The sequence below is a fragment of the Aythya marila genome, assembly GCF_965140915.1.
Source record: "Aythya marila genome assembly, chromosome: 5".
In the NCBI taxonomy this organism is placed as follows: domain Eukaryota; kingdom Metazoa; phylum Chordata; class Aves; order Anseriformes; family Anatidae; genus Aythya; species Aythya marila.
In genome coordinates, this window is record NC_139046.1 from 27,364,070 (window position 1) to 27,386,939 (window position 22,870).

The window sequence follows — 22,870 nt, forward strand, 5'->3', positions numbered from 1 at the left end:
TAACGGTTCTGTTGTCAGTGGCCAACTTTAGAAGCAGGTCTTTCATAAGGTAAGTTTTGTACCTCTGGGATTTTTCCAAGTCACAGAGAACCATTAAATGGCAGGGAGAAAATGGCCCAGTAAGTCCTGTTCTACATATTGACTTCTGTTTGACAGAAGGTCAAAGGAGCAACCAGCTGTTCTGCTGCCTCCATCAATAATGTGCTCAGTTTTGGCAGAGAAGCCTGACACTTAGGAGTGTTAGACCGTCCCTAGATTATCAGACAGCACCAGCTTTTCAGTGCAGAGCACAGCAAACCTCTCAGATAAGGTAAATCCCACCAAACACTGGAGTGGTTATTAATTCTGAAGCAGTGCAGGGAGTTTGCTGTTCTCGCTGACAAAAGATGTGCTCCAATGTTGGCTGTAAACCAAAGCCCAGCGAGACAGGGACTGCCTTGGAGTACACCTGCAGTACAGTGGGCTTTGAGAGGAGGTGAGCAGATAAGCAGTTGCCATCTGTTTTTAAGAGAACTGCTTCAAGTTTTCTTCAGGAGACTTCAATGAAGTTACTCTACCTTTTTATATTTTTCTGAGTATCTTCTAGTTGTCTGTGGCCAGAAATCCTAATTGGGATGTAAAATGCTGCTTTTGTTGAGAATTAAACTTGCTCCCCTTGGGCAGAATCAGTGCTTCTTGGACTTATTTCCTGCTTTAAGAGCGCATTTATTTTCAGGCATCCTCCAAAACTCTGTAGGCTCCACACTGTTTGTGGGGGTGGCTTCCTGAGAGTACTGGGAAAAATGAGAGCTTGCTGTTCTTCCATGAATACGTGAGAACCTGTGGAATGAGCCCAAGGCTGAGAGCGAGGCGGTCCCGAACTCAAACACTACTTCTGTTACTGATTGTTGTTGTTGTTGGCTGTGAGTAAATCTGTCAAAATCTGTGCATTCCCTTCTGTATACGAGTCAAAATATCAGGGTTTCTCTAGCTTCTAGGGATGCGTGTTTTGAATATTTGAGTCATCCTTTGTAAGAAGAGTTTTGACAAGAGCACATGGCAACAGCTTTTCTCGTTAAAACAAACAACAACAGAACAACAAGGAATCTAAAAGCTACCCGCTGGCTCTCCTGAGTGGGCAATGTGGCCATACGCAGCACAGGAAGATCCCTGTACCTGTCCTGAGAGCTGAGACATGGCAAACTCTGGAGTTCCTGTAGGGATGAGAAGAGCCAGCAGCTTCGCTCAGGTAGCTGTTGGCTGTGCCTTTGTTTCTGCTCTTGCTGTCAGTCTGTAGTACATAACGACAGCTGATCTGGGTATTTGAACAGGAATAGGTCTGAGACTTGGCAAACAGGCCTTGCCGTGGGGTGGTAGCGGTAAGTGCTTCATGTGCCTAGTGATCGGTCAGAAAAGGTTCACGTTCTCCTCCTCAAAGCCAAGGGATGACTCCATTCATTCCAGGAAAAGGTCTGTGACCGTCATTTTGAAGATCCTGGGTTTCAGTTCTACTCTGGCACTTCCTGTGCATCTTTGAACATGTCAAGGGTTAAGTCTGAATGTGGAGTTCCATACATGTTTCAGAGGTCTGCAAATCCCAGCTGTTGCAGAGAATTTAGTCATGAATATGTTTTAAAATAAATAATAGGGTTAGATTAATGTTAACAAGTGAAATGGAAGATTTAATTGCTTACATCTGCCAAGTAACCTACTTTCAGATGTGTTTTTTTTTTATTTTTTTTTGTATTTCTACCTAATATTAAGAGAGTTAAAAATGAAATCTTGAGAATCATGTATAACTCAAGAGTCTGCAGACATACTTTAAATGTTGTTTTAACTAAACTTTATTTTTGATGCAGTGGAAACAGCTGTATTACCACAGTTGAACAACTTTGCTTCAAGGTAATGTCATTTATATATGCAGAATGTTACATCCCAAAATGTTACAGCAAAACCAGGGGTTGTTCTACTGTTCCATATAACATAAACCAGGGATTTCTGCTGACTTGGAGTTGGGTCTTATATTTAGCTATTCCGGTTCAGGTGCTTGCTGTGCTGCAGAAACTCTGGTGCAGTACCACTGTTTAAAGAATATAAAAGCCATAAGCACTACAGGGCAATTTGATATAGTTCTTTGAGCCCTTAGCATCTGATCTCCTTTTTGTGGAAAGTCTGTGGAAAAAGCCTTCAGAAATGTGCATCACAAAGGTCACTGGTTAACAAATGGCTCACAACTCTTTGGTCTTACAGATAGCACTAGGACATACCTGAAAGTACGCAGAGGTATTCTGAGATCTGCAGCCCACTCAGGGCTTTTTTCTTCTAAATAATACATTGTGAAGAGAACCTGTGTCTGTTTTCCCATTACTTGCTCTCCGGTGGTTCTCACATGCCTTCTGGTCACAGGCATTGCATACATCAGAGCATCCTAACATGCAGGCCAGCATGGAAAGGGTGTGCTTGATAAAAGCCTTTCGTGTGCCAGGGCATGACGGCTGCGTCAGGCTGCTGCTGTGCTGTAGCTTGGAGGAACGCGCAGTCCAGCTCTTTGGAGCTTGGAGCCTAATCTGTGCACTAAAGCCTTTAATGTGTCCATGTGCTTAGGTCCACAGACAGCAGTTACGGAGTTAGTGGTTCAGAGAATGTGTTTTAGAGGGTATCTCGACCTTGTGAGTTGTACTTATGGAGGGGGACAGGAGTGAAGTCTGGTCAGGGGGCCCCAGAGAGATTTGAGAGTTGTGGTCATTCGTGAACTTGAATATCCAGAGCAGCCCGGGGAGGAATAAGGAAACTTATGACAATAAATGGAGCAGAAGTAGGTTACATTCCACCACACCTCTTTGATGTACCTGCAGGAAATAAGGATGCAAAGATGGATCAGGTGCGGGATCCCATTTCTGAGGGTGGTAAGCAACAGGTGACTGGAAGAAACAGGCAGGTGACGCAGTTGCACACAGGGGCAGGTTGTTAGTACCTTATATTAAAACCACTAGTAAGAATGTACGAGTTCTCTCTGAATTTTCTCTGCTTGATGAGTCTGCAGTGGTTGCCTTAAATTACCACTTAGATTTCTAATCTACTCCTTGCCTCCTCCTTTGTACTGAGTAGACCAGTGAGATTTTGTCTAAGTGGTTGAGCAACTGTAAATGAGCCCCGTTAACATGTCTTGTAGTGAGTGAACAATCAACCACCCGTGCCCCCCTGCCCCAAAGACATCAGATGTGTGTTCAGTGCCTCGCAGAACTGTGGCTGTGGGAAAATGGCTCAGTCGTAATCACCGTGTTTGACTCCTGCCCTCAGATGCCAGCTCTTTGATCGGAATTACCTGCAGGTGTATAGAGCATGTGTCCAACTTGATTGTAACACATTTCCTTCCGATGGATCAGAAGTGACTAGGCAGGGGAATTATCACTGTGGAGAGTGTTGTTAAGCTCTTGGCTCTGACTTTCAGAACTGCAATCAATATTAGCCCTGTGTTTGGGCTGGTTGTACATTGACACAAGCATATGCACTCCTTGGTGGTCGTTGAGCATATTTAGAATAGAACCACTGAATCTAGTGATTCGGAAGAGACCTGCAAAGACCACATAGTCCAGCCACTTGCTTAGAGCAAGTCCAATTAGAGCAGCAGCTCAGGAGCATGTGCAGTCAAGTTTTTGGTGTCCTCAAGGATGGAGATTTCAGAGCTTTTCTAGGTCTTTCATAATGTTGGGCCATCATCAAGGTGAAACATTTTCTTCATATAGCATCCGAATTTCTCATGTTCTGGCTGTGTGAGTTGCCTCTTGACCTCCTTCTGCGCACCTCTGAGATGAATGTGGCCCTTTCTTCTCTCTGCTCTCCCAATTAAGTAGTTGTAGAGAGCACCAAGGTTTCCCCTGAGCCCTCTCCTTAAAGCTTTACAAACCCAGCTCTCCCAGCCTCTCCACACCTATCACCTTCTCCAGCACCTTAAGCATTGTGGTAGCTCTTTGCTGAAGGCACCACAGTATATTGAAGCTGTTTTTATACTGGGGAGCTCCATACTGGGCAGAGGACTCCTGATGGGATCTAATGAGTCCCTTTGAGAGAGGAAGAATTGCTCTCCCTGGCCTGCAGGTTGCATGCTGTTAATCAAGCCCAAGATGCGCTTGATCATCTTTGCTGAAAGGGCACACAGCTGACCTGTGTTCCTCTTGTACTCTAGAAACCCCAGGTCTTTCTCCCTAAAGCTGTTGTTGAGCCAGGTGGCTCCCAACCTGTACTGTTGTAGAGTAATTTGTCTTACTGTTTGCTCACAGGGCTGTATAGACACACAGTACACTTGCATAAGCACAAACACACGCTACTGCCGCTTTCAAAGTGCCCAGATTTTTAATGAGTTTATTCTGTGATACCCTCAATTGAGATGGCAGAAGTGTGTGCTTAAAACAGCCCTATCACTTGAGGATGATATATGTTCTTGTTGCAACGCTGCTGTTTTGTCAGTACTGTTTCATGCTGCAAGGGCACAGATTTCACCACGCAGTTATTTTTCAAGAAAGGCTATGACAAGTATTTTCCCTTCAGTCTTGCACTAACAAATTGTGGCTAATCTATACTAGGATTACTAAATGAGACAAAATGAAGCAGAAAAACACTACTAATGTCAATGGCCATACCACCAGTACTTGCCTTATGCCATAGATTGTAAGCAATGATGGCTTGACTGCTTGTACCGTATAGTAGTTGTTCATGCTCAGAATTGCTTTTGTGGTTGGGAGTCAAAATACAGAGTGGGCAGATCCGTAGATCTATCTAGACTTCATTGTATGTACAATTTTCCACTAGATATCTTGAGTAGGAAGGGACTACAGACAGTCCTGGAAGCTTTACTATCACAGTCCTCTATCCCTCCCACTAGGCAAGGGTACCTGGCTGACTTGGGGCACACCAGTGCAGTATTGTGGAGGAGCTGGTTCTAAGCAGCCCTGGAACGCGAGGTAGCAGGAGGTAGATTTCCAGCTCACACAAATGATTTTGGGGTGTTCAAATGCTGCCTCTGGTTGCTAAGAGATGGATTCAGTGGTTTCCCCTACAGTACATATTAAATTATTACATTAAATCTGTTTATTTGTTTTTTTAAATGAGGAAATGATGTCACATGCTATGAAAAATTGCCCATGTTTATTTTTGCTATATTAAAAGCATGCCTAGTAAAGATTCTCTGGATATGGTGATCGGACAAAGTCCTGGGACATGTTTACCAACAATATCGCTTCTTGCAGCTGTGGACAAATGTGTTTTGTGTGGACTTCCCTCATACTTCCTAAGAAGGAACTACAGGATGCTTTGGCTTTCTTTTCTCATTAAGTTGAAAAAAAGGGAAATTTTATGGAGATTATATTTTGGTGCCCATTTTAGATTGCTTAGTAGATAGGTTAAGAACAGAGTGTTAAGTTCAGTGAGGAATCTAAATACCAGTATTTGGGGGACTTTGGTTCCTCTTGGAACAACAGGTGATGGCCATGTTGTTAATCACAGTATTTTACATCATTCTCCTGATAAGATGTACGCTGTCTTACAGCAGTGTCTTTTAACGTACTTACTCTAGGCTCTGCTGCACACTTCTCCATGGTCCCTGCGGTAGCAGTGCTGCAGTGAAACTGAAAACAGCACTGAAATTTATGGGTACTGAGGACCCTGCTGTTAATTCTCTTGATAGCCATACTGCAACAGGAGCCGTGCAGTCATTAGCATGTCATGATATATGGCTGTACAGAACATTAACAGTGCTGTGGGAATTCTCAGAAATTTCATAGCTACCTTCAATCTTTCCTTGGCTAACTGCTAAACAGCCCTTCTGTTTCCCTTTTTTTTTTTTTTTTTTTTTTTTTTCCAGCACGAGATGAGAACATGGCCACTTTCCGTGGTTCCGAATACCTTTGCTATGACCTGTCTCAAAACCCCATCCAGAGCAGCAGCGATGAGATCACTCTGTCCTTCAAGACGTGGCAACGCAACGGGCTCATTCTGCACACCGGCAAGTCTGCTGATTATGTCAACCTGGCCCTGAAAGACGGCGCAGTCTCGCTGGTCATTAACCTGGGGTCTGGGGCCTTCGAGGCCATTGTGGAGCCTGTCAATGGCAAATTCAATGACAACGCGTGGCACGACGTTAAGGTGACGCGCAACTTGCGGCAGGTAATGGTGATGGGGAGAAAATGCTGGGGAAAACGTCCTGTTTTATTCGGACAGGGGCAAAGTGGAGGGACTAATGGGGATGTTCGGTGGGATTGCTAGAGTTTCTTGTTCTCTGGATGTCAATATCTAAAGGACAATGAAAAAAATTAGTGGGAATTTATCCCCATTGCGGTATCTTCAGTTCCACTTCATTAATTTTCTGTTTTTCTTGGTTTGATTTAATAAAATCTTGTGCCATAACTTTACTTTCATCTCCCTTTTTCTTTTCTCTTTGTTCTACATTTTTTATTTTATTATTTCCTTAATTATGATTCAATCTTATCAGTAATATTCTTGTTGCATTTAATTACTGTGGGAATGGAATCTCTTTTTTCCAGCAGCCAATGCTCTACACCTCTCTTCTTTTTATTTAAATTTTGTTAATTTGTCTAGCCATTGCCATGATGTCATAATTCTAATTCTGGAATTATTTTTCCTTTACTTTTTTTCTTTTGTGTGTGCATGCAAGTGTGCAGGTATGCAGGCTGGTGGGTATGTGTGTAATTATTTTACCTTTATAGCTTTTGAATTAATTGGCTGGAGTCTTTCTGAGTCTTCTTGATTCTCTGTTCTGTTCTTGTTTATTTTTCCCATTCTTTCTATAATGAGATTCTACTTTATTTCTTGTGTCTCTGTCTGAGACTCTTCTGTTGGCTGTGAGGATTGGAAAAGTGGAAGGATCAAAAAAGCCAAGCAAACCCAGACCAATCCAACACGCTACAATTCCACTTTGGAAAAGCTTGGTCTGATTTTACCACTAATTTTGCACATTTCCATGCTGCCTTTCTAAGCAGACAACTCTACCAGGTGACGTATTTGGTAGTAGGCTAGCCTTAAAATCCCGAAGCCTTTCTCATGAAATATAAATTGAGACATAAATACATAAGATAAAATTAAATAACCTTGCTCTGAAAGTTGGTGAATATATCATGTCACTCCACATGATAAATGAGGCTTACACTGTGGATAGGAGTTATTTGGTGTCATGCTGATTGGTAGAGGCAGCAGAAATAGCTTGTAAACTGAAATTTTAAAATCAATTTGTGACAACAAAGTGATCTATTTGCTCATTAATGTGAATATTAACACAACCATTAATAGTTTTATTCAAGTTAATATAACGTCTTTTGCTGAGAAAACAGCTTTTATGGTAACTTTTTACAGTAGTGAAAAAAAAAATATTTGTGAGTATAGGCCTATCTGTGAGTATCAGTGCCAGGGACCAGAAAAGGTCTTTACCAACAGATGTTAGTGGGTAATTTCTGTTGTGGCTATTTTACATCTGTTTGTTAAATATTTGGGTTTGAGGGTAAAGGTCTTTCCTATGTGAATTCCTGTATGTCTACATTTTCAGGATGTTTGGTTGTTTGATGACAAATCTGTTGCCAAACTTTCATGAGACTGCAGGGTTCTTGCTCATGGCAGGATTAGCCTATTTTCACTAGTTTATGCGCAGATGCAGATTTAATTTCTAATGCAGTGGATGGGTCTTAATGATCCTATTTTGTGCAAATGCTCCCATCAGTCTAGTAGAGGGAGATGCACCAACTGGTTGAGGTCTGTCAGTCTGGAAGAGCCCAAAATACTGCTTTGTTTGACGTGTTTCTTATTTTCAGATGGTGTCAGAATGTCTGGTCTCTGAATATCTCAGTGTAGTTTTACTGGTCATTTTAGTTAATTGTGCCTTTTGTTTTTGATAGAGATTAGTTTTCAATGGGAAAATGAGCCTGAAGCAAAATGTATCCTTGCTTCATGACAGGTTTGCTTTGGATCTTGAAGAAGTAGAAAGTGGGGAAGGATTCTAGATGAAACTGTGGATGGGAAACTCTCACTCTTTCTTAATCTTTCAGCTAGCGATTTCATATTTTTTGAGTCCATGGTTAAACAGAAATATGTCTCTGCCTCTTTGATTAGGTCAGGACAGCGTTGTGGCAATTAAAAGGAATCTGGTGAGCCTCCTGCCAGTTAAGCAGCACTGGAAATTTCTAATCCTCCTGTTCTATTGACTGTGAATATTTTCCTGTGATCCTGAATTCTTAAAGGGTCCAACTTGTCTTGGCAAGAAAGATGATAATTCAATAAGATGGTTTTGATATTTCCAAAGAAAGAGCAATCTTAACAAAATAAAATAAAAATAAATAGCAGAGATGATTTGTGATCCAGTTGTAGCAATAGGTATGTTAGAATGCAGTTCAACCCAAAAATGTCAATAAGGCTGGATTTTTTTTTTCTTTTTTGAGTTTTCCCTGTATACTTTTGTTTTAACTTCTGCCTAAGTTTGGTCACAAAATGATGACATTTACTCAGAATCTAAAAGTACCTAGAAATTGGAACTGATGAGGCCTTAAGGAGAAGCAGTCGAGAAAGCTGTCATCTAAAAAATATTGGTAAGTTTAAACACCAGGTTTCAATAAATACAAGCCTTAAATGCTTTAGCCTTCCTGTTAGGTTCTGTGCTTTCTTACTGCTAATTGATATTACTGGGGATGAAGAAGTCTTAAAACCATTCAATCTCTAGGATAGAGTTGGAAAATGAGTTTGACTGATATTTAGTTAATATTGGCTATGGACATTTTTCAGAATGCAACTGAGAATGGTCATTGTGTATCTTGACCTTTTAAGGCTATGAACGTTAATCTATTAATTTATGTAAAGTCCTGTAATTTCATCATATAGAAGATGTAATTAACATCAAAATAGATTATTTACAAGGTAAAAAGTTGTATACTTTTTTGTTCATTACATCCTATATAATTTTGTATGTAATAAATTATCTACTCTGCATCTTTCCTGACACAAATTGACCTGTAAACTTGCAACATTATATAGGTCACTTGGAAGTCTTCTTTTCAGCTATGTCCAAGTTTCCTCAAAGAAAACAACTAAACAAAAACCCAACAGCAAAGAATTGCCCATGAATATTAAGGCATAAACTTGAAAATAAATTAGAAATTCCAAGAATATGATCCAAAGCTAAAATAAGTCCAGGTAAATGGATTATTGGAAGCATTAAGATGCCATCTAGTCGTCTCTGCTCTTTTTGGGGACGAGAGAAGGGAGGAGGATTTGCATAATTTTTTGGCTGTTCCTGGAATTAGAGCAGATCTTTAAATAGCTGGACTTTTGCCCAGTACATTTTAGAGTTGTTAAATGTTTTGTAGTTAATCTAGTAGAGTACTAAGTGCTTCCTATTTTTTTATCAAATGACTATCACAGCAGTTAATCTCCTTAGAGACAAACCATGTGAACCCACAGATTCCCTTGAGTAGTGATTGTTAATGTCAAAGCAAATCTCCTTGTTTATTTATCTTATTATTTCAGTTAAAACTAAGCCCCGTTTCTGCTTTGTGTGAAACCTTTACTAGAAATAGGATCATGGCTGTATTTTACCAGGACTTTCAGAGGGGCAATATGGTTTGGAGGAGCAGAGGAGACTGAAGGTCAGACTTCCCAACCCTGTCTTCAGCTCTGCTGCTGACACTCCGTGTCATTTTTAGCATGCTCTTCCCTCCCCATGGCAAAGCCCAACTTCTTTCTTTATAAAAGTGGGATTCCTAACACAGTAATGTCAATTCACAACCCTTTGAAATGTGCAAGATGGATTTTATGTGAGGCAGCATAGATCTTCCTTGTGTAACTTACTGTTAAAAACTGTGACCGCAATGTGGCAAGGAGTCGGAGCCTCCATAGGCTGCGCTTCTATATTAGCACTGAAGCTAGTCATCGTGCAAAATCTGCTGTGGAGATCTTGAGTTCCTCAGCTGCTAAAAAGCAAGCAAAATATGTGTAGGTTCAAGCAGTTGGCATCCATGTACCTTTGGAGGGATTGGCAAAGCATCCGCATAGCTGTGCTAAACTCAACTAAAGCACTAGTTGATGAATTCTCCTTGCTCTGTAATATAGATGCAGTAAAACAAGAGACACAATACATACCATCAATCTTCTGTTTTCCAACCTTGATGCAAGTGACAGAATTCATCCTACACAATTTCTCAACATATTTCTTCCTAACAGAGGAGAGGTTCAACCCCTATGTGCTCAGGTGACACAAACACCCAAGTGCACACGTTTTTGTATGCTTCTCCTAAAAGTCACAAACTCACCTGCTGTAAAGAAACCTGCTGACTGAGAAATTTGTAAGGACGGATTCAGAGTCTTGGACTTGTCTTCATTTGTGTTCTCCAGACAAAGAAATATTGGCCTGCCTCTGGTTCTCTATGACACGTGGGGATAGTGAGGCCTGAAAGACAAACAAGAATATAGAGGTGATGGTGGGTGGAAGAAGGGGGAGTCATGGTTGGGTTTGTGCTGGAGGGGAAAACTGGTGTATGCAACTGTGAGGGAAAGGTTCTTTCTTGGGGGAAGCACCTTCATGGGTATCTGCAAGGTAAGTATTGCACTGCTTTAATTTTGCTTTAGTCCTGGATAATGTATTTAAGAGTTGAAGTTAATGACTAATACCAGGGTGGGAAGACTGGGCAGCGCCCTTCTTCCTTACAGAGTAGATGGCATGGTTCCCCATAGAGTCCTGGTCATATTGTCCTCTTTCTCACTTTGTGTGTGTCAGGTGCCCCACGCCTTTTTTTGAAAGACTAACACTAGACCATTCATGCAATGTGTCATTTTTACTAACCAACTAATGTACTAACACCCTAACGACTCATCTTTGCTTTTAGTTATTTTAATTAACAATCGTTCTGTTCACGATTTTTTAATTTCCTTTCTTCCCCCTTTTCCGCAAAGCACTCAGGCATTGGACACGCTATGGTAAACAAACTACATTGTCTGGTAGATATCATTCTTATTGTCTCTTTTTTTGGGTTTGCCGTGTGTTACCTGCCTTTTCCTTCCCCTACTCCCCTTTATCCCCCCTCCTTTATACTTACTACTTTAATTTTATTTTGATTTCACTGAAAACACATTTCTTTTTCTTTACTATTCTTTTTTAATGGAAAAAAATAAGACAAGCAATAAACACAAATACTCTGGAAATGGGGTTTGGACATTTCTTCCATTGGTTTCCTCACCTCCCTTTTCAGTTCATCTTTTGTATTCCAGTGGTATTTTTTTCTCCTTTGCTCTTGAGTTTAGCTTTCTGAGTTTTGCTTTTTTCTTTTTTATCCCCTTTTGATTTTTTTTTTTTTTTTTGTAACTCTGAAGGTTTCTGGATCAGAACCATTGCAGGGCCTCTAGTCCGTGGTGGTGAAGGCTCTCTTTTTCTCTCATCCTTTTGTTGTGGCAACGGCTCTTATAGGCAAAGTGGCCGGAGTTGTCCTCTTTCTCCCCACTTTCCCTCACTTCCCTCCCTCCTCTTTCTCTCCTCCTGCTTCTCTTTCTCACTTTCTCTCTCTCTGACTTTCCACCTGCCGTGGCCGAAAGGAGCTCAGCCGGTTGTTTGTTTCAGTACACACTCTGCATGGCATGTCCACGTCTGGTGACTCGCCCGTCTCCTACTGGCCTCAATATACTTTCCTCCATCTTCCCTTCAAACCACTAACAACATATAAGCAAAACACATCAAATTCACTTGCTCCTCTCTCTCCCTCTCCTTCTGTTCCCCTTCACTCGCCATGTGTTTGGGGTTAGAGGTTTTGGGGACTTTACTGTTTGTTTTTGAGTTTGTTGGATTATTATGGGGTTTGTTTGGTATTTTTATTTTTGATTGCATGCGAGTGTGAAATAGTTTTTCCTCTCTCACTCTCTCTGCTATCTTTTTTTTTTTTTTTTCCTCTCATCTTTCTGGGCTCCAAATATAATAGCATGATGTATCAGAGCGCAGTATGTGCATGCTTTGTGTTTTCTTTTGTTCTCATCTCTGCTTCTTTCTCTTTCTCTCTCATTGGTGTGCGGTTGATTTATTTTATTGTTTTATTTTATTTTGATTTCTTTTGTATTTGTATTTTGGTTGAGTTAGTTTGTAAAATACATTTTTTTTTTTCTTTTAATTTTATTTTTGTGGTGGGTGGCGGGTGTGTGTGTCTCTAGGTACATGGCATGCACATCCATAATGTATTGAAAGTGAGATCCTCTCCCCACCCCTCCCTGAATGCATGACCGTCAGTGTGCTGTGAGCAAAAGAAACATAAAAAATAAAAAATACCAACCTCGTCTTCATTAGTGCTTTTCTTTTACTAACAACCATAACTAACTGTAATCATTAAAATAAATACTAATTAATCATAAAATCAACTAATATGAGAAATCTTTTTCAAGGACAGTTCCATTTTCTGGCCTGAGTAGACTGCAAGCATCTCAATGGGTAGACTGCTGGCTCAGCCTGAAAGTGCTGATATACCAGAAAGGGAAGCAGATGCTGAAGCATTTCCATTGTGGGTGAAGCAGACCAGAAAATGGAGCTTGGTTGAACTAACAACAAAAGCAACAACAACAAAAAAACCTCTCAAAAACACAAAAACCAAATCTCAACAAAATCTTTAATAAAACCAACATAAAAATGTAAGGGAGGTGATTTGTTCTGTTCAGGATTGTAAGGTCATTGCTTGGATTTTTTTGTCCATTGTGTCCCTTGAATAGGTGACCATCTCTGTGGATGGCATCCTTACCACCACGGGCTATACACAGGAGGACTACACCATGCTGGGCTCAGATGACTTCTTCTACGTGGGAGGGAGCCCCAGTACTGCTGACTTACCTGGCTCTCCAGTAAGCAACAACTTCATGGGTTGCCTCAAAGAGGTAAGTATTTCAAATGAATTATTGTTTCTGTGCTTTTTCTTTCTCAAAATCATTACTTTTTCCCTCCTGTCATTGCACACTCAATGTCTTTTTGTCATGATAAATTTCACGGTGATACTGCAATGTCACTGTAAGGATAAACTTGTCATTCAGCTGGACGGAAGGCATCAGCTGCAAAAGTCATGAGCTTATGGTCAGAATCAATATTCTGGTGCTTGAATTACAAGAACAATAAAAAATTACAGTAACAAAAAAAGATAAATGGCTTACAGCATGTTTGTGGTGGAAAATTATCATTAGCGGTATATTTGGGATCATTTTTAAGCTCCTGGATTTTACCTAAGAATGTAGTCAGTTGTGAGTTTTCCAGGAAGATACATAGGTAGAATAAACTGCAAAACTGAAAGATGAAGATAATATAAAATGTGTATGCAAATTAAGTGAAAAGAGTTGAAACATGAGAGCATAATGCAGATAGAGCAGTAACGTGGCCTGTGGACTTGAAGTGCACTGTGTTGGTAAGTCTCTGCAGCAGAGAGCTGCTGCATTGGTCATGAACAGTTAGCCGGCTTCCAAAGCCATGTTGTCTCATGCTGGCTGCCTGCCCTGTCACATAGCTAATCTACAACTTTGAGAAAATCCACGCGTGGGTAACAGAGATTGGAGTGCCTGGCTGGCAGCAGGAACCAGAATAATAGACTAGTGTTCCTTGAAAATAGTAACAAGAAGAAAATAAATGATGAAGCCACAGCCGAATTCTGAAACTTGGTGCAGTTGTTTGGGGTTATGCTGTGTGCAGGTGCTGTGGCCTGACGTCAGCATTTGTCATCTTTCCTAATTCTCCTATCAGAATTTGTGATGATCGCTGTCATTAATGGTGATATCTGTCAACATCCCCAAAATGTACTATAGAAAGCTAACTGAAAAAAACAGCTTAAGTTTTCTGTCAGTCAGCTTCCTAGCTAGTTTGGAATAAGAGTTTGCTGCGAGAAACTCCCTATGTTGTGATTTTATAGTAATTCTGTTTTTCACAGGGTGTGGCAGGGTGGGTCTCATTTTACATGCAGCCAGGAGGGATGCCATAACATCTCTTGGTGCGAACATTTACTATCAGAGGGAAAGCTGAGCCAAGTTTTCATGCAGGAGTCACGGAAACAGCCGTGCTGAGCTAGATGTTGTTCCAGGGCTGTAACTGTCTGACAAGTTACCATCCTACAAATGCTTGACTTGTGGTGTCAGGGCTTGTACCTCATGTGCCAGTCTGCTGATGTGAGTGATGGCTGTCGGTCTGGAGCTGCTGTCCTGCCTGACCTCTGCATTAGTGAAGGAGATGCACGTATGCTGGAAATGAGTGTGTGAGCATCTTACATAGGAAATGGAACTGCCCTGCTGAACACGAGCTGTCATACAGGCATCAAATCTTTCTGTTTTCATCCTTAGAGCCTTGGGCCTGATTTTCATAGGCACTGAGCATCCCAGATTGAAATCAAGAGGCGATACAGCTTCTTAGTGTCTCTTTAAATCAGGATCTTAATTTTATTTATGGATGCTATGAACATAACACTTAGCAGAGGCCATTTTATGTGTGCTTTAAGTCAAGCCAATGGAGCAGAGAAAGCAGTGACAAGAAAATCTTCAGCAGCTTTATTATTTATATAATCATTTGTATTCTATTAGCTTGCACAATGTGCTAAGAGCTGCTTACATAGCCGTCCCAGCCTTATAATACTTTGTGTGAAGAAAAACCAAGCAACCACTTAAGAATGGGAGGAAGAGGGAGAAAGCAGATAATCAGAATGTGCTTTGTAATCTTCACTTGACTAGGCAGTGACAGGAGATGTGTATGAGGAACTGTCTAGACTTACAGACAGGCTGTTGCTGGCTGGTTTTGAGCTACAGCCTGCTTAATAGCAACCTGTTCTTAGTAGTGGCCCATGGGTGCTTTCAGCTGCTGTGGAAATGTGTGCAAAATGGCTTCTGAGGACATCAAGTATATATAATTCACCAAACATAAATGTGCAGTGCAGGATTGTGATGAGGAGACGCTTGGAAATGGGATCAATGGAGAAATGTAATGAAAGCCACGTTTGTAATTAATGCTGTGCATTGCCAGCCCATGGTTCTTACAGAGCCCTTAGACCCCAGGATGAGTTAGCACTGGTACTACTGGTAGGATAGACCGTAACAACAAATATTTTTCCTGGGAAGGCAAAGAATTGATGCAGACTTCGGGGTGAAAATTTCTGTCCTCACCCTCTAACCTCTCGTTTCATCTAGGCTGTGTGAGCCACCCAGTACAGCAACCAAACTGCTCACAGGGGTGGCTAAGGGCTCCTCGAGTGGAGCATTGTCCTCCTACTTCATCCAGGCGCTGAATTGCGGTGGGGCAGAGTGCCTAATGACTCTCCCTGCCCCCTTGCAGCTGGGTAGGGCTTCTCCAGTCAGCTGAGGTTGGTGGGAGAAGCCTGGGCAGCTCTGTTAGGGTGGTTGCTTTGCGTGGTCAGAGTCGAATCCCTGGCTAGGAGGACCCTGGCCACTCAGAGGTTCCTCGGAGCTCCCTGGCTGCACTATCCAGATAAGCCCTGGTGAAGGTGACCGTGTTCTTCTCAAACTGTGTGAGCCAAAGCATCCCCCTTTCACAACAGAGTATATCTTGCAATATACCCAAATCATAAATCCATGTACTGAATTTGAAGTGTTTTTTTTTTTTTTTTAACATTTTAATACAAATTAATTATGCCCTATTGTATGGTATACTGCGTTTTACAGATCTCTGCAACTATCCTGGTAGTGTTGCAATGTACCTGGCACTGTAATGAGGGAGCAAGACTGGAAAAAATAGCTTTTTTTCATTAAAACTTATAGGCAGAATATGCAAATAGTGCAGTACATAGACATCAAACATGGGCATTGCCTTGTATTTGCAAAATCTAAGGCTTTCTGGACCATCAGTCTTAAGATAAATCACTCCAGAGGAACTTTGGAGAGAATCTGATATTTTGTCAGTCATGGAGGAAACCAGGTATAGAGATGGGGTAGGAGCAGGTACAGGCGCATACCTGAGCCAAGTGGGCAGCAGCGTTTTTCTCAGTGGGTGTCGGGGAAGGAGTGATGGTGCTTTAAGAATCAATGAGTGGGTAAACTCCAATCACTGATTCTTAAATATTTGAGAACACCTGGATGGGCAGACCGAGGTAGAAAAGAAACACAGTGCCAACAGCTATGTTGTGCTTGTACTAGAGAGCCTCAGGGAGGAGGTTCTGGTAATCAGGGCTGGATATGAAGAGAGGCTGAGTGAGAAGTTTGACTGTGCAGGGAAAAAGGGAAAACTGGATTTCAGTCTCTGATCATTTGGGAAGGCAGAGAATCAGAATATTCCCAAGGCTCTATTAGGGAGCCAGCCATTTGGATTGATTTACTGGGAGCAGTGCTTAGTACAGATGGAAATGGTTTAGAAGAGCCTAAGGTGGTCCCTAAAGGATGGATGTGTGAGACAATTTATGAAATACTCACATTTTTCTATCAATGCTTTATTAAAATCTCAGTTCTAAAAAATGTTTATTGGTACTAACAGCTTGATGGAAGCAGTGAGGTTTGCATATGGGTGGAATATGGCAGAAATGATTGCAGGGGTCAGGCACCATCTGGCCGTGATGGGAGAAAGCTGTGAAAGCTCAGATCATTTCTGTCTGCAATTTGACTGCCAGGAGCCAGATTTTGAAATGGTTCACGAGTGTGCCTGGTTGCTGCATATACATCTCGGATGCTATCTACCAGCCAGGTCTTTTTTTTCAGTCCTATTTGCATGAGTAACGTTAATGATGGTACGATTTTTGTTTAGGGGACAGATTTTTCTGAGTGGAGTGTCACCCTGGGGAGGAGGTTGGAGGTGCACATAGAAAGAGGGCTGAAAAAATGGAGGCTGAGAGAAACAGCCTGAGTGTAAAGAGGGCAGACAGAGGACATTTTGGTTAGAAGAGCCCTTCCCGAAGAGGGAGACCAGGTAGCTCAAAAGCACCTGGGTGCCCAAGATCCCATTCCAGAGCAGCAGTTTAACAGAGCCCGGGGAATGCACAAAAGGAGGTGGTGAGTCAGCAGATACCAGCGTGAGGGATTTCACTGCTGTGCTGCGGAGGCAGTTACGATGTGGATGGCAATTGCCCACGTGTGTTGGTCTGGCATTGTTGCTCCAGCTGCTCTATTGTGCTGGGACCAGTCTGTTTCTTATCTGTATTTGGGACTCTAGTAATTAAAAAAAAAAAAAAAAAAAAAAAAAAAAAAGCAGGGGGAGAGAGGCTAATGGAACTGTGTAGAGGCAGACAAAGCATAGCCAAAGGCTGAAAATGATTCATCTCCTCAGAATAAGTCTTGTACTTAATCTTTATCTCCTGTTACTATTCCTGGCCAGGGCATCCCGAACAGCCCTGATGATGATGGCCTTCATTCCTAAATATCCAGATCCAGTGGCCTGTGAAGTTTTTAGGTGCCCCTCACTCTTAATTTCCAGTCTTGTTACCCCTGCAGTGGTGGGTCGCTGTGCTGCTGGACCTCTAGGCTTTGCCTGTGGAGAATCAAGCATCGCGTCTCCCTGTGCACCCATCAAGCATCTGGTGCAACGAGACCTTCACCAGGTTTTTGAGTACCCTTGTTGTAGAAATACAACAACACAGTGGCTTGGGAGATGCAACAGATGCTCAACATTTTGAGCAATTGCTGCTGTAATTTGCTAGTGGATTAAGAAAAAGCACATTGCTGGAAAGATTTAATTTAGAGGTGGGAATGGAAGCACTTGGAAGCAAGAAGCTGAGGGAGTCCTGAATAGCCTCAAACGGGAGGGTGGGGAGATAAACGTGTTTTCTCATCAAATAATATTTCTAAGCTTAATTCCAAGGGTGGTTTGCATTCAGTATTTGTTTATTAGCTCAGAGTCAGGAAGGCTATATTGTTGTTTATTTGGGCAATAGGGTATTTCCCAGGCTGCCTGATGGCTGCCAACATACATTCTATGCTTGGGCATGAATCCTGCAAGACTTTGGTGTGCAGTAAAGAATACCTTCTGCTTCTGGTATGAGTGTGTGCCGTGACATGAAGTCAAGGTGGGCAAGATGCTCCCTGAACTGGACATCTGGGAGCTGAAGCTCATTGTCCATCTATCCTTGTGTTTTTTGGTAGCACTGAAAAAGAAAGTGTTTGTGAAGGGTTGTTTTTAAATGCACATTTTTGTTATACCAGAGAAATGTGTGTTGCCCAGCCTGACCTCTGTGCTGCCAGGAAGGAGTGGCACTGTGCCTGCCTTGTTTTGCTTGCCTGTATGCTTACATGCACGCAGCATCCTGTAACCATAAAAGATAGGATCATGATGGCCTCTTATTTTTCATTTATTTATTTTTTTTTCAGGTATAACTACTAGAGTAAAATTTACCCCATACACAAGTGTAGGAAAAAATCGATAATACCACTCAAACCAGGCATAAATGTCTTCTGTGTTTCATGGTCCCCAAACTACATTTAACAGTGTGATGAATGTTAGCTTCTCTGGAGAAGGCATTTGATTCGGTTAATTTTGCTAGTGGCTTTTTTAGGGAATCATAGAGCAAGTATGAGAGAAAAGAGGAACATTTTTTCTGTAAAATGAAGGCAAGGCAGTCATTCCAACACAGAGCCTACATCCATACTGAGAGCCAGGGAGCAAAGAAGAGAGAGGATGCAGATTTCTAGGTAGTGTCTGTGGGAGATCAGAGGTCAGAGGTGAGTTTTTGTGATGCAGATAGAGTATGTAGAAAGCATTTAGCTTGATTTTGGGGTATATTTGCTTAGTGTCCAATGGACTATTTTTTTTCTAAACTGTGATCCTTGTGAATGGCAAAGATCTCACATAGAAAATCCAGTGATATAGAGTTCGATGCACTCTGTCCATTTACATAGTAAATACTTGCACTGAAATTGTAATTGATGATGATTAACATTATTAGCTCATAGGGCCCATCTGTGCCCACAACTTGATGCACAGATGTGATACAACTTGGTCAACATCATATATCTTGTCACTGGTGGAAAGCCATGGATAGAACAAGGACATCCTACCTGTAGTTCCATTTTTTTTTTTTTTGTTCCATTGCTCTTTACTTCCTCCTTGGCAGGAACAGAGTATATCTTCAGCACAGTGAACTGACAGTCACAACTGACTGATGTTTTTACTGGATACTGGATGTTCCTGGAATTACTGCAACCTTGTTCCTGTGGGGAATTTTCATCTTTACCAGTAACACTTACTGATTTCTTCTTGTTTAATCTTTGATGTCTTCGTGCATTCCTGTGGAAATGTGAAAGGAAGGAGTGTAAAAAAAAAAAAAAAAAAAAAACCAAAAAACCACACACACACAAAAAAAAAAAAAAAAACAAGAAAATATTTAGAAGTTTGCAGAAGGCACATACAGGTTACTGTAAAAGTATATTACAGAATCACAGAATTGTCTAGGTTGGAAGAGACCTCAAGATCGTCGAGTCCAACCTCTGACCTAACACTAACAAGTCCTCCACTAAACCATATCACTAAGTTCAACATCTAAACATCTTTTAAAGACCTCCAGGGATGGTGACTCCACCACTTCCCTGGGCAGCCCATTCCAATGCCTCACAACCCTCTCAGTAAAGTTCTTCATAATGTCCAACCTAAAACTCCCCTGGCGCAACTTTAGCCCATTCCCCCTCATCCTGTCACCAGGCATGTGGGAGAATAGACCAACCCCCTCCTCCCTACAGCCTCCTTTAATGTACTTATATCTTACCTAGCCAGCTGCACTGCTGCTGATGGGAATGAAATGTCCCTTCACTTTCTCTTAAGGGTCAGCTCAGGTGAGGAAATGGAGAAATCCAGAGCAGATTCTACTCCAAAGTGATCAGAGCAACAGGTGGTGAGGCTGGGGACTGTTGAAAAGAGATCAGTTCTGATCAGGATCAGTCCAAACAGTGGACTTCGCAGCTATTTTTTTGAACCTGAGCAAGGCCTAATGCTTTGTTCTGAAGGAAATGCATCACAAGCATAGCGCATATTAGGAGACTTCTTCTGTGTCTGACCAGAAATGGAAATGATCTCCTTGCAGTTACGGACCCAGTTAAAACTTCTGCTGGATTTGGGGAGACTCTTCATTCAAGTATGTGCTTTCCAGAGGTTAATATTTCACATTCTCATGACACGTTTTTAGTAAGGATTAATGGCCCAGCCCACAGGAACTAGTCTTGTCAGGTGTATGAGTGTGCTGCCAGTGCTGCAGATTTGCTTTAGCCAGGGAAGTATTCAAGGGTTCTTTTCTTTGCATAGCTTAGCTCTTGCCTGCGTTACAGAAGGAAGGCTTTTACCAGCATTATTGCCTTGCATCATGCATGACACAGGAGAGAACTTTTGTCAGCTTGGCTTATTTGCATCTGCAGCAAGTGTTTTGCTGAAATAATGATATTGGATGAGGGTTTGTTGCAAAACGACAAGCTATCCTCATTTACTGTTCAATCTGTTTGTAAGGGGAGGACTCAGAAGATTGGCAGGGAGTCAAGGACATGGCTCTTTGTGTGATTTAGTGCCAGTTCATGAAGTGAACAGCCTACCCAGATGATGATCCTCAGGTCACAGTGGCCCTAGCTTCTAAGTATTGCAGCACTGTATTGTTCAACGTACGACCTTGTAGGTGTGAGATATATACATATATATAGATATAATCTGCTGGGAACAAGAAAACATGGGTAAGTTGAAGCAGGAATGTCCCTGAGCTCAGCCTTGACTGGACCACTAACCTGAGCATCTATGTGTCCCTTGCAACCCTCCATGCAGTTACTGGGGCTCCCTGTGCTGGTGGCTCTCAAACCCCTAGTGAGGTCTTATGCTTCACCTGATACTATCAAACTGTGTGTTTATTTCTGACAACTTTTTTGCCTACACTTTCATCAGATCTTTCAGACCACATATGAAGTGGAAGAATAGTGTGCTCAAGACTTGCCCATATGTCCATGGAAAGTATTTACTCAGCCACAAGTGCGCTCTTGTTTGAGTGCTTCATATCATTTATACCAAGCAGCACCTCCGAGTGAAGAAATCAGGGGCAATGAAGGGAAGAGAAACAATTAAGTAAAGACAAGGCTGGTATTTATTTTGTTGTAAATGAGATGGGATACAGAAAATCTGACTCAGCAAGACCTACAGAGACAGTTCCTCCCCTAATGGCAGGCAGTTCAGAGCAGCAAAGATGGTGCTGGTACTAGAACAACAGTGTAAACAAAGAGAAGGTAGATGAAGGTTCAGTGATTGTCTCTGGACTGTTAAGCAGGACAGCAATTGAAATTGCCTCATGAAATCAGTCCTTAGTGAAGGAATTTGAGTACAAAAATGAAGTGACAGAATCGTTTTGTGCTTAGTAAGATGTGGGAGATGTAAAGAAAGGAGCTGAAGTTTTGACTGAATTTGGTGCAGGAGATAGAGGAGATATTTTATCACATGTACTGAAAAAAATCACTTGGCTCCTGAATTTTTTTTTTAATGAAATTCATAGCAGAGACTACAGAATCTAGTGACAGCGAGCCTAGAAATACAAGCTGTTTTGTTTTAGGATGGTTCTGTCCACATTAAACAAATACAGGTTTTATTAAAGGTCACATTTATTATAATGTCTTACTCTCTGGAACTCTTATCAGCAGGTAGACAGCAGCTTCCTGGCATTCTAGGTCGGTCCCAGTGCATACATTATGTTGGGGGATTAATTTAAAGAATATGTCAGCAGTTCAGTGGCATTGAGTTCCTGAAGTTACCTTACTTTTTGGCCACTAACTTCTTCTGTAAACGTTCTGATTAATGAAGTACATATGTAGATTGAGCATATATTTTAAAGAAAGCATGGATAAGCCAACAGATGTTGGAACTTTCTGCGCAGAAGGCATAAGATGCATCTTTTTACAGTTGTTTGAATGTCCTACCACAGAGCTCATAAGCTAATCTACGGAGCTAGAACACTGTGTGCTCTAACCAGGTCTAACTCTCTACAGGTGGCTCTAGGGTTGGTGTCAGCGCTGGGCTGGGTACCCAGCCAGTTACAGGGTCCTGACTGAGCCATCCATACGTGATCCCCAGTCCTGGTGCTAGGGCCATCTGGGCTGGCTTTGCAGCAGGGCCATCAGGAGCAGGCTTTTCTTTCCTGCGTAAGAACTTAACTCCTACTGAGCTTCTGTACCTGCAGGGGATGCGCCGTGTGCTGTTCTGCAGAAAACGAGTGTTTCCAGGTATAGAACTGTATCTGTATGGGCAAATTTAGAAAATGTAATGAGGATCGGAGCAATATAGCCTGTGCTTTGGGCACATAATAAAGGTAATTGGAAACCCAGAATGGAGATGTGAAAACAACAATCCTTATAAATCTATGTGGGCTAATCCATTTCTATTCAGGAGTTAGCCAACTAAGACAGGGTACAATTGTTTGATGGACAAACATGGCTGAGTCCAAAGTGGTCAGCAGAGCAGTGGTGATAGTCATGAAGGTTACTGTGGAAAAAGATTTCTGGCTGCCTTTTTCTTATGGAAATCAGCCAAATGTGGTTCCGTCCTTGCTGATGGTGGTGCTTATCAGCTGTGATCTTAACTTCAGCTGTCCAAAGCCTGATTTCTCAGCACAGGATGAAAGTAAAATGAGCTGCTCCTGCCCTGCTTGGCTTGGTAGTTCATTGAGCTTAAAGGACTCTTGGCTCTGGTGAGACAAGTCAGAAAAAACAGTAGGAGACACTCTTTTATTTGTCATCCTTTATGCTGCATTAAAGAAATTGCTAAGGATGAATCTTATACTGTCAGACAGGAATACAGACAGGGAGCTTGGAGAGGCAGGATCTACCATAAACTAGTATTTGTAAACCAAACTCAGCTGAAAATTTCAGTTGCAGAATTGTTTAATTAAATGTATATAACAGGCAGTGTCAGCCTAGGAGTGACTGTGATGTTCATCACCAAGGAAGGCGAAAA

General features: G+C 41.7%; 1 protein-coding gene across 4 annotated transcripts in view; it reads left to right on the forward strand.

Moving 5' to 3' along the window:
* NRXN3 (neurexin 3) overlaps window positions 1–22,870 on the forward strand; it is a 934,456-nt gene that overhangs the window by 196,198 nt on the left and 715,388 nt on the right. For 3 of the 4 annotated variants that reach the window (XM_082761545.1, XM_082761544.1, XM_082761543.1), the window contains exon 1: window positions 12,732–12,876. In XM_082761545.1, coding sequence (XP_082617671.1) covers window positions 12,775–12,876 — 102 coding nt within the window. In that variant the 5' untranslated portion in view covers window positions 12,732–12,774. Of the gene's footprint in view, window positions 1–5,839; window positions 6,142–10,923; window positions 10,969–12,714; window positions 12,877–22,870 lie in introns of those variants that run through there. The other variant, XM_082761542.1, reaches the window with a different exon arrangement.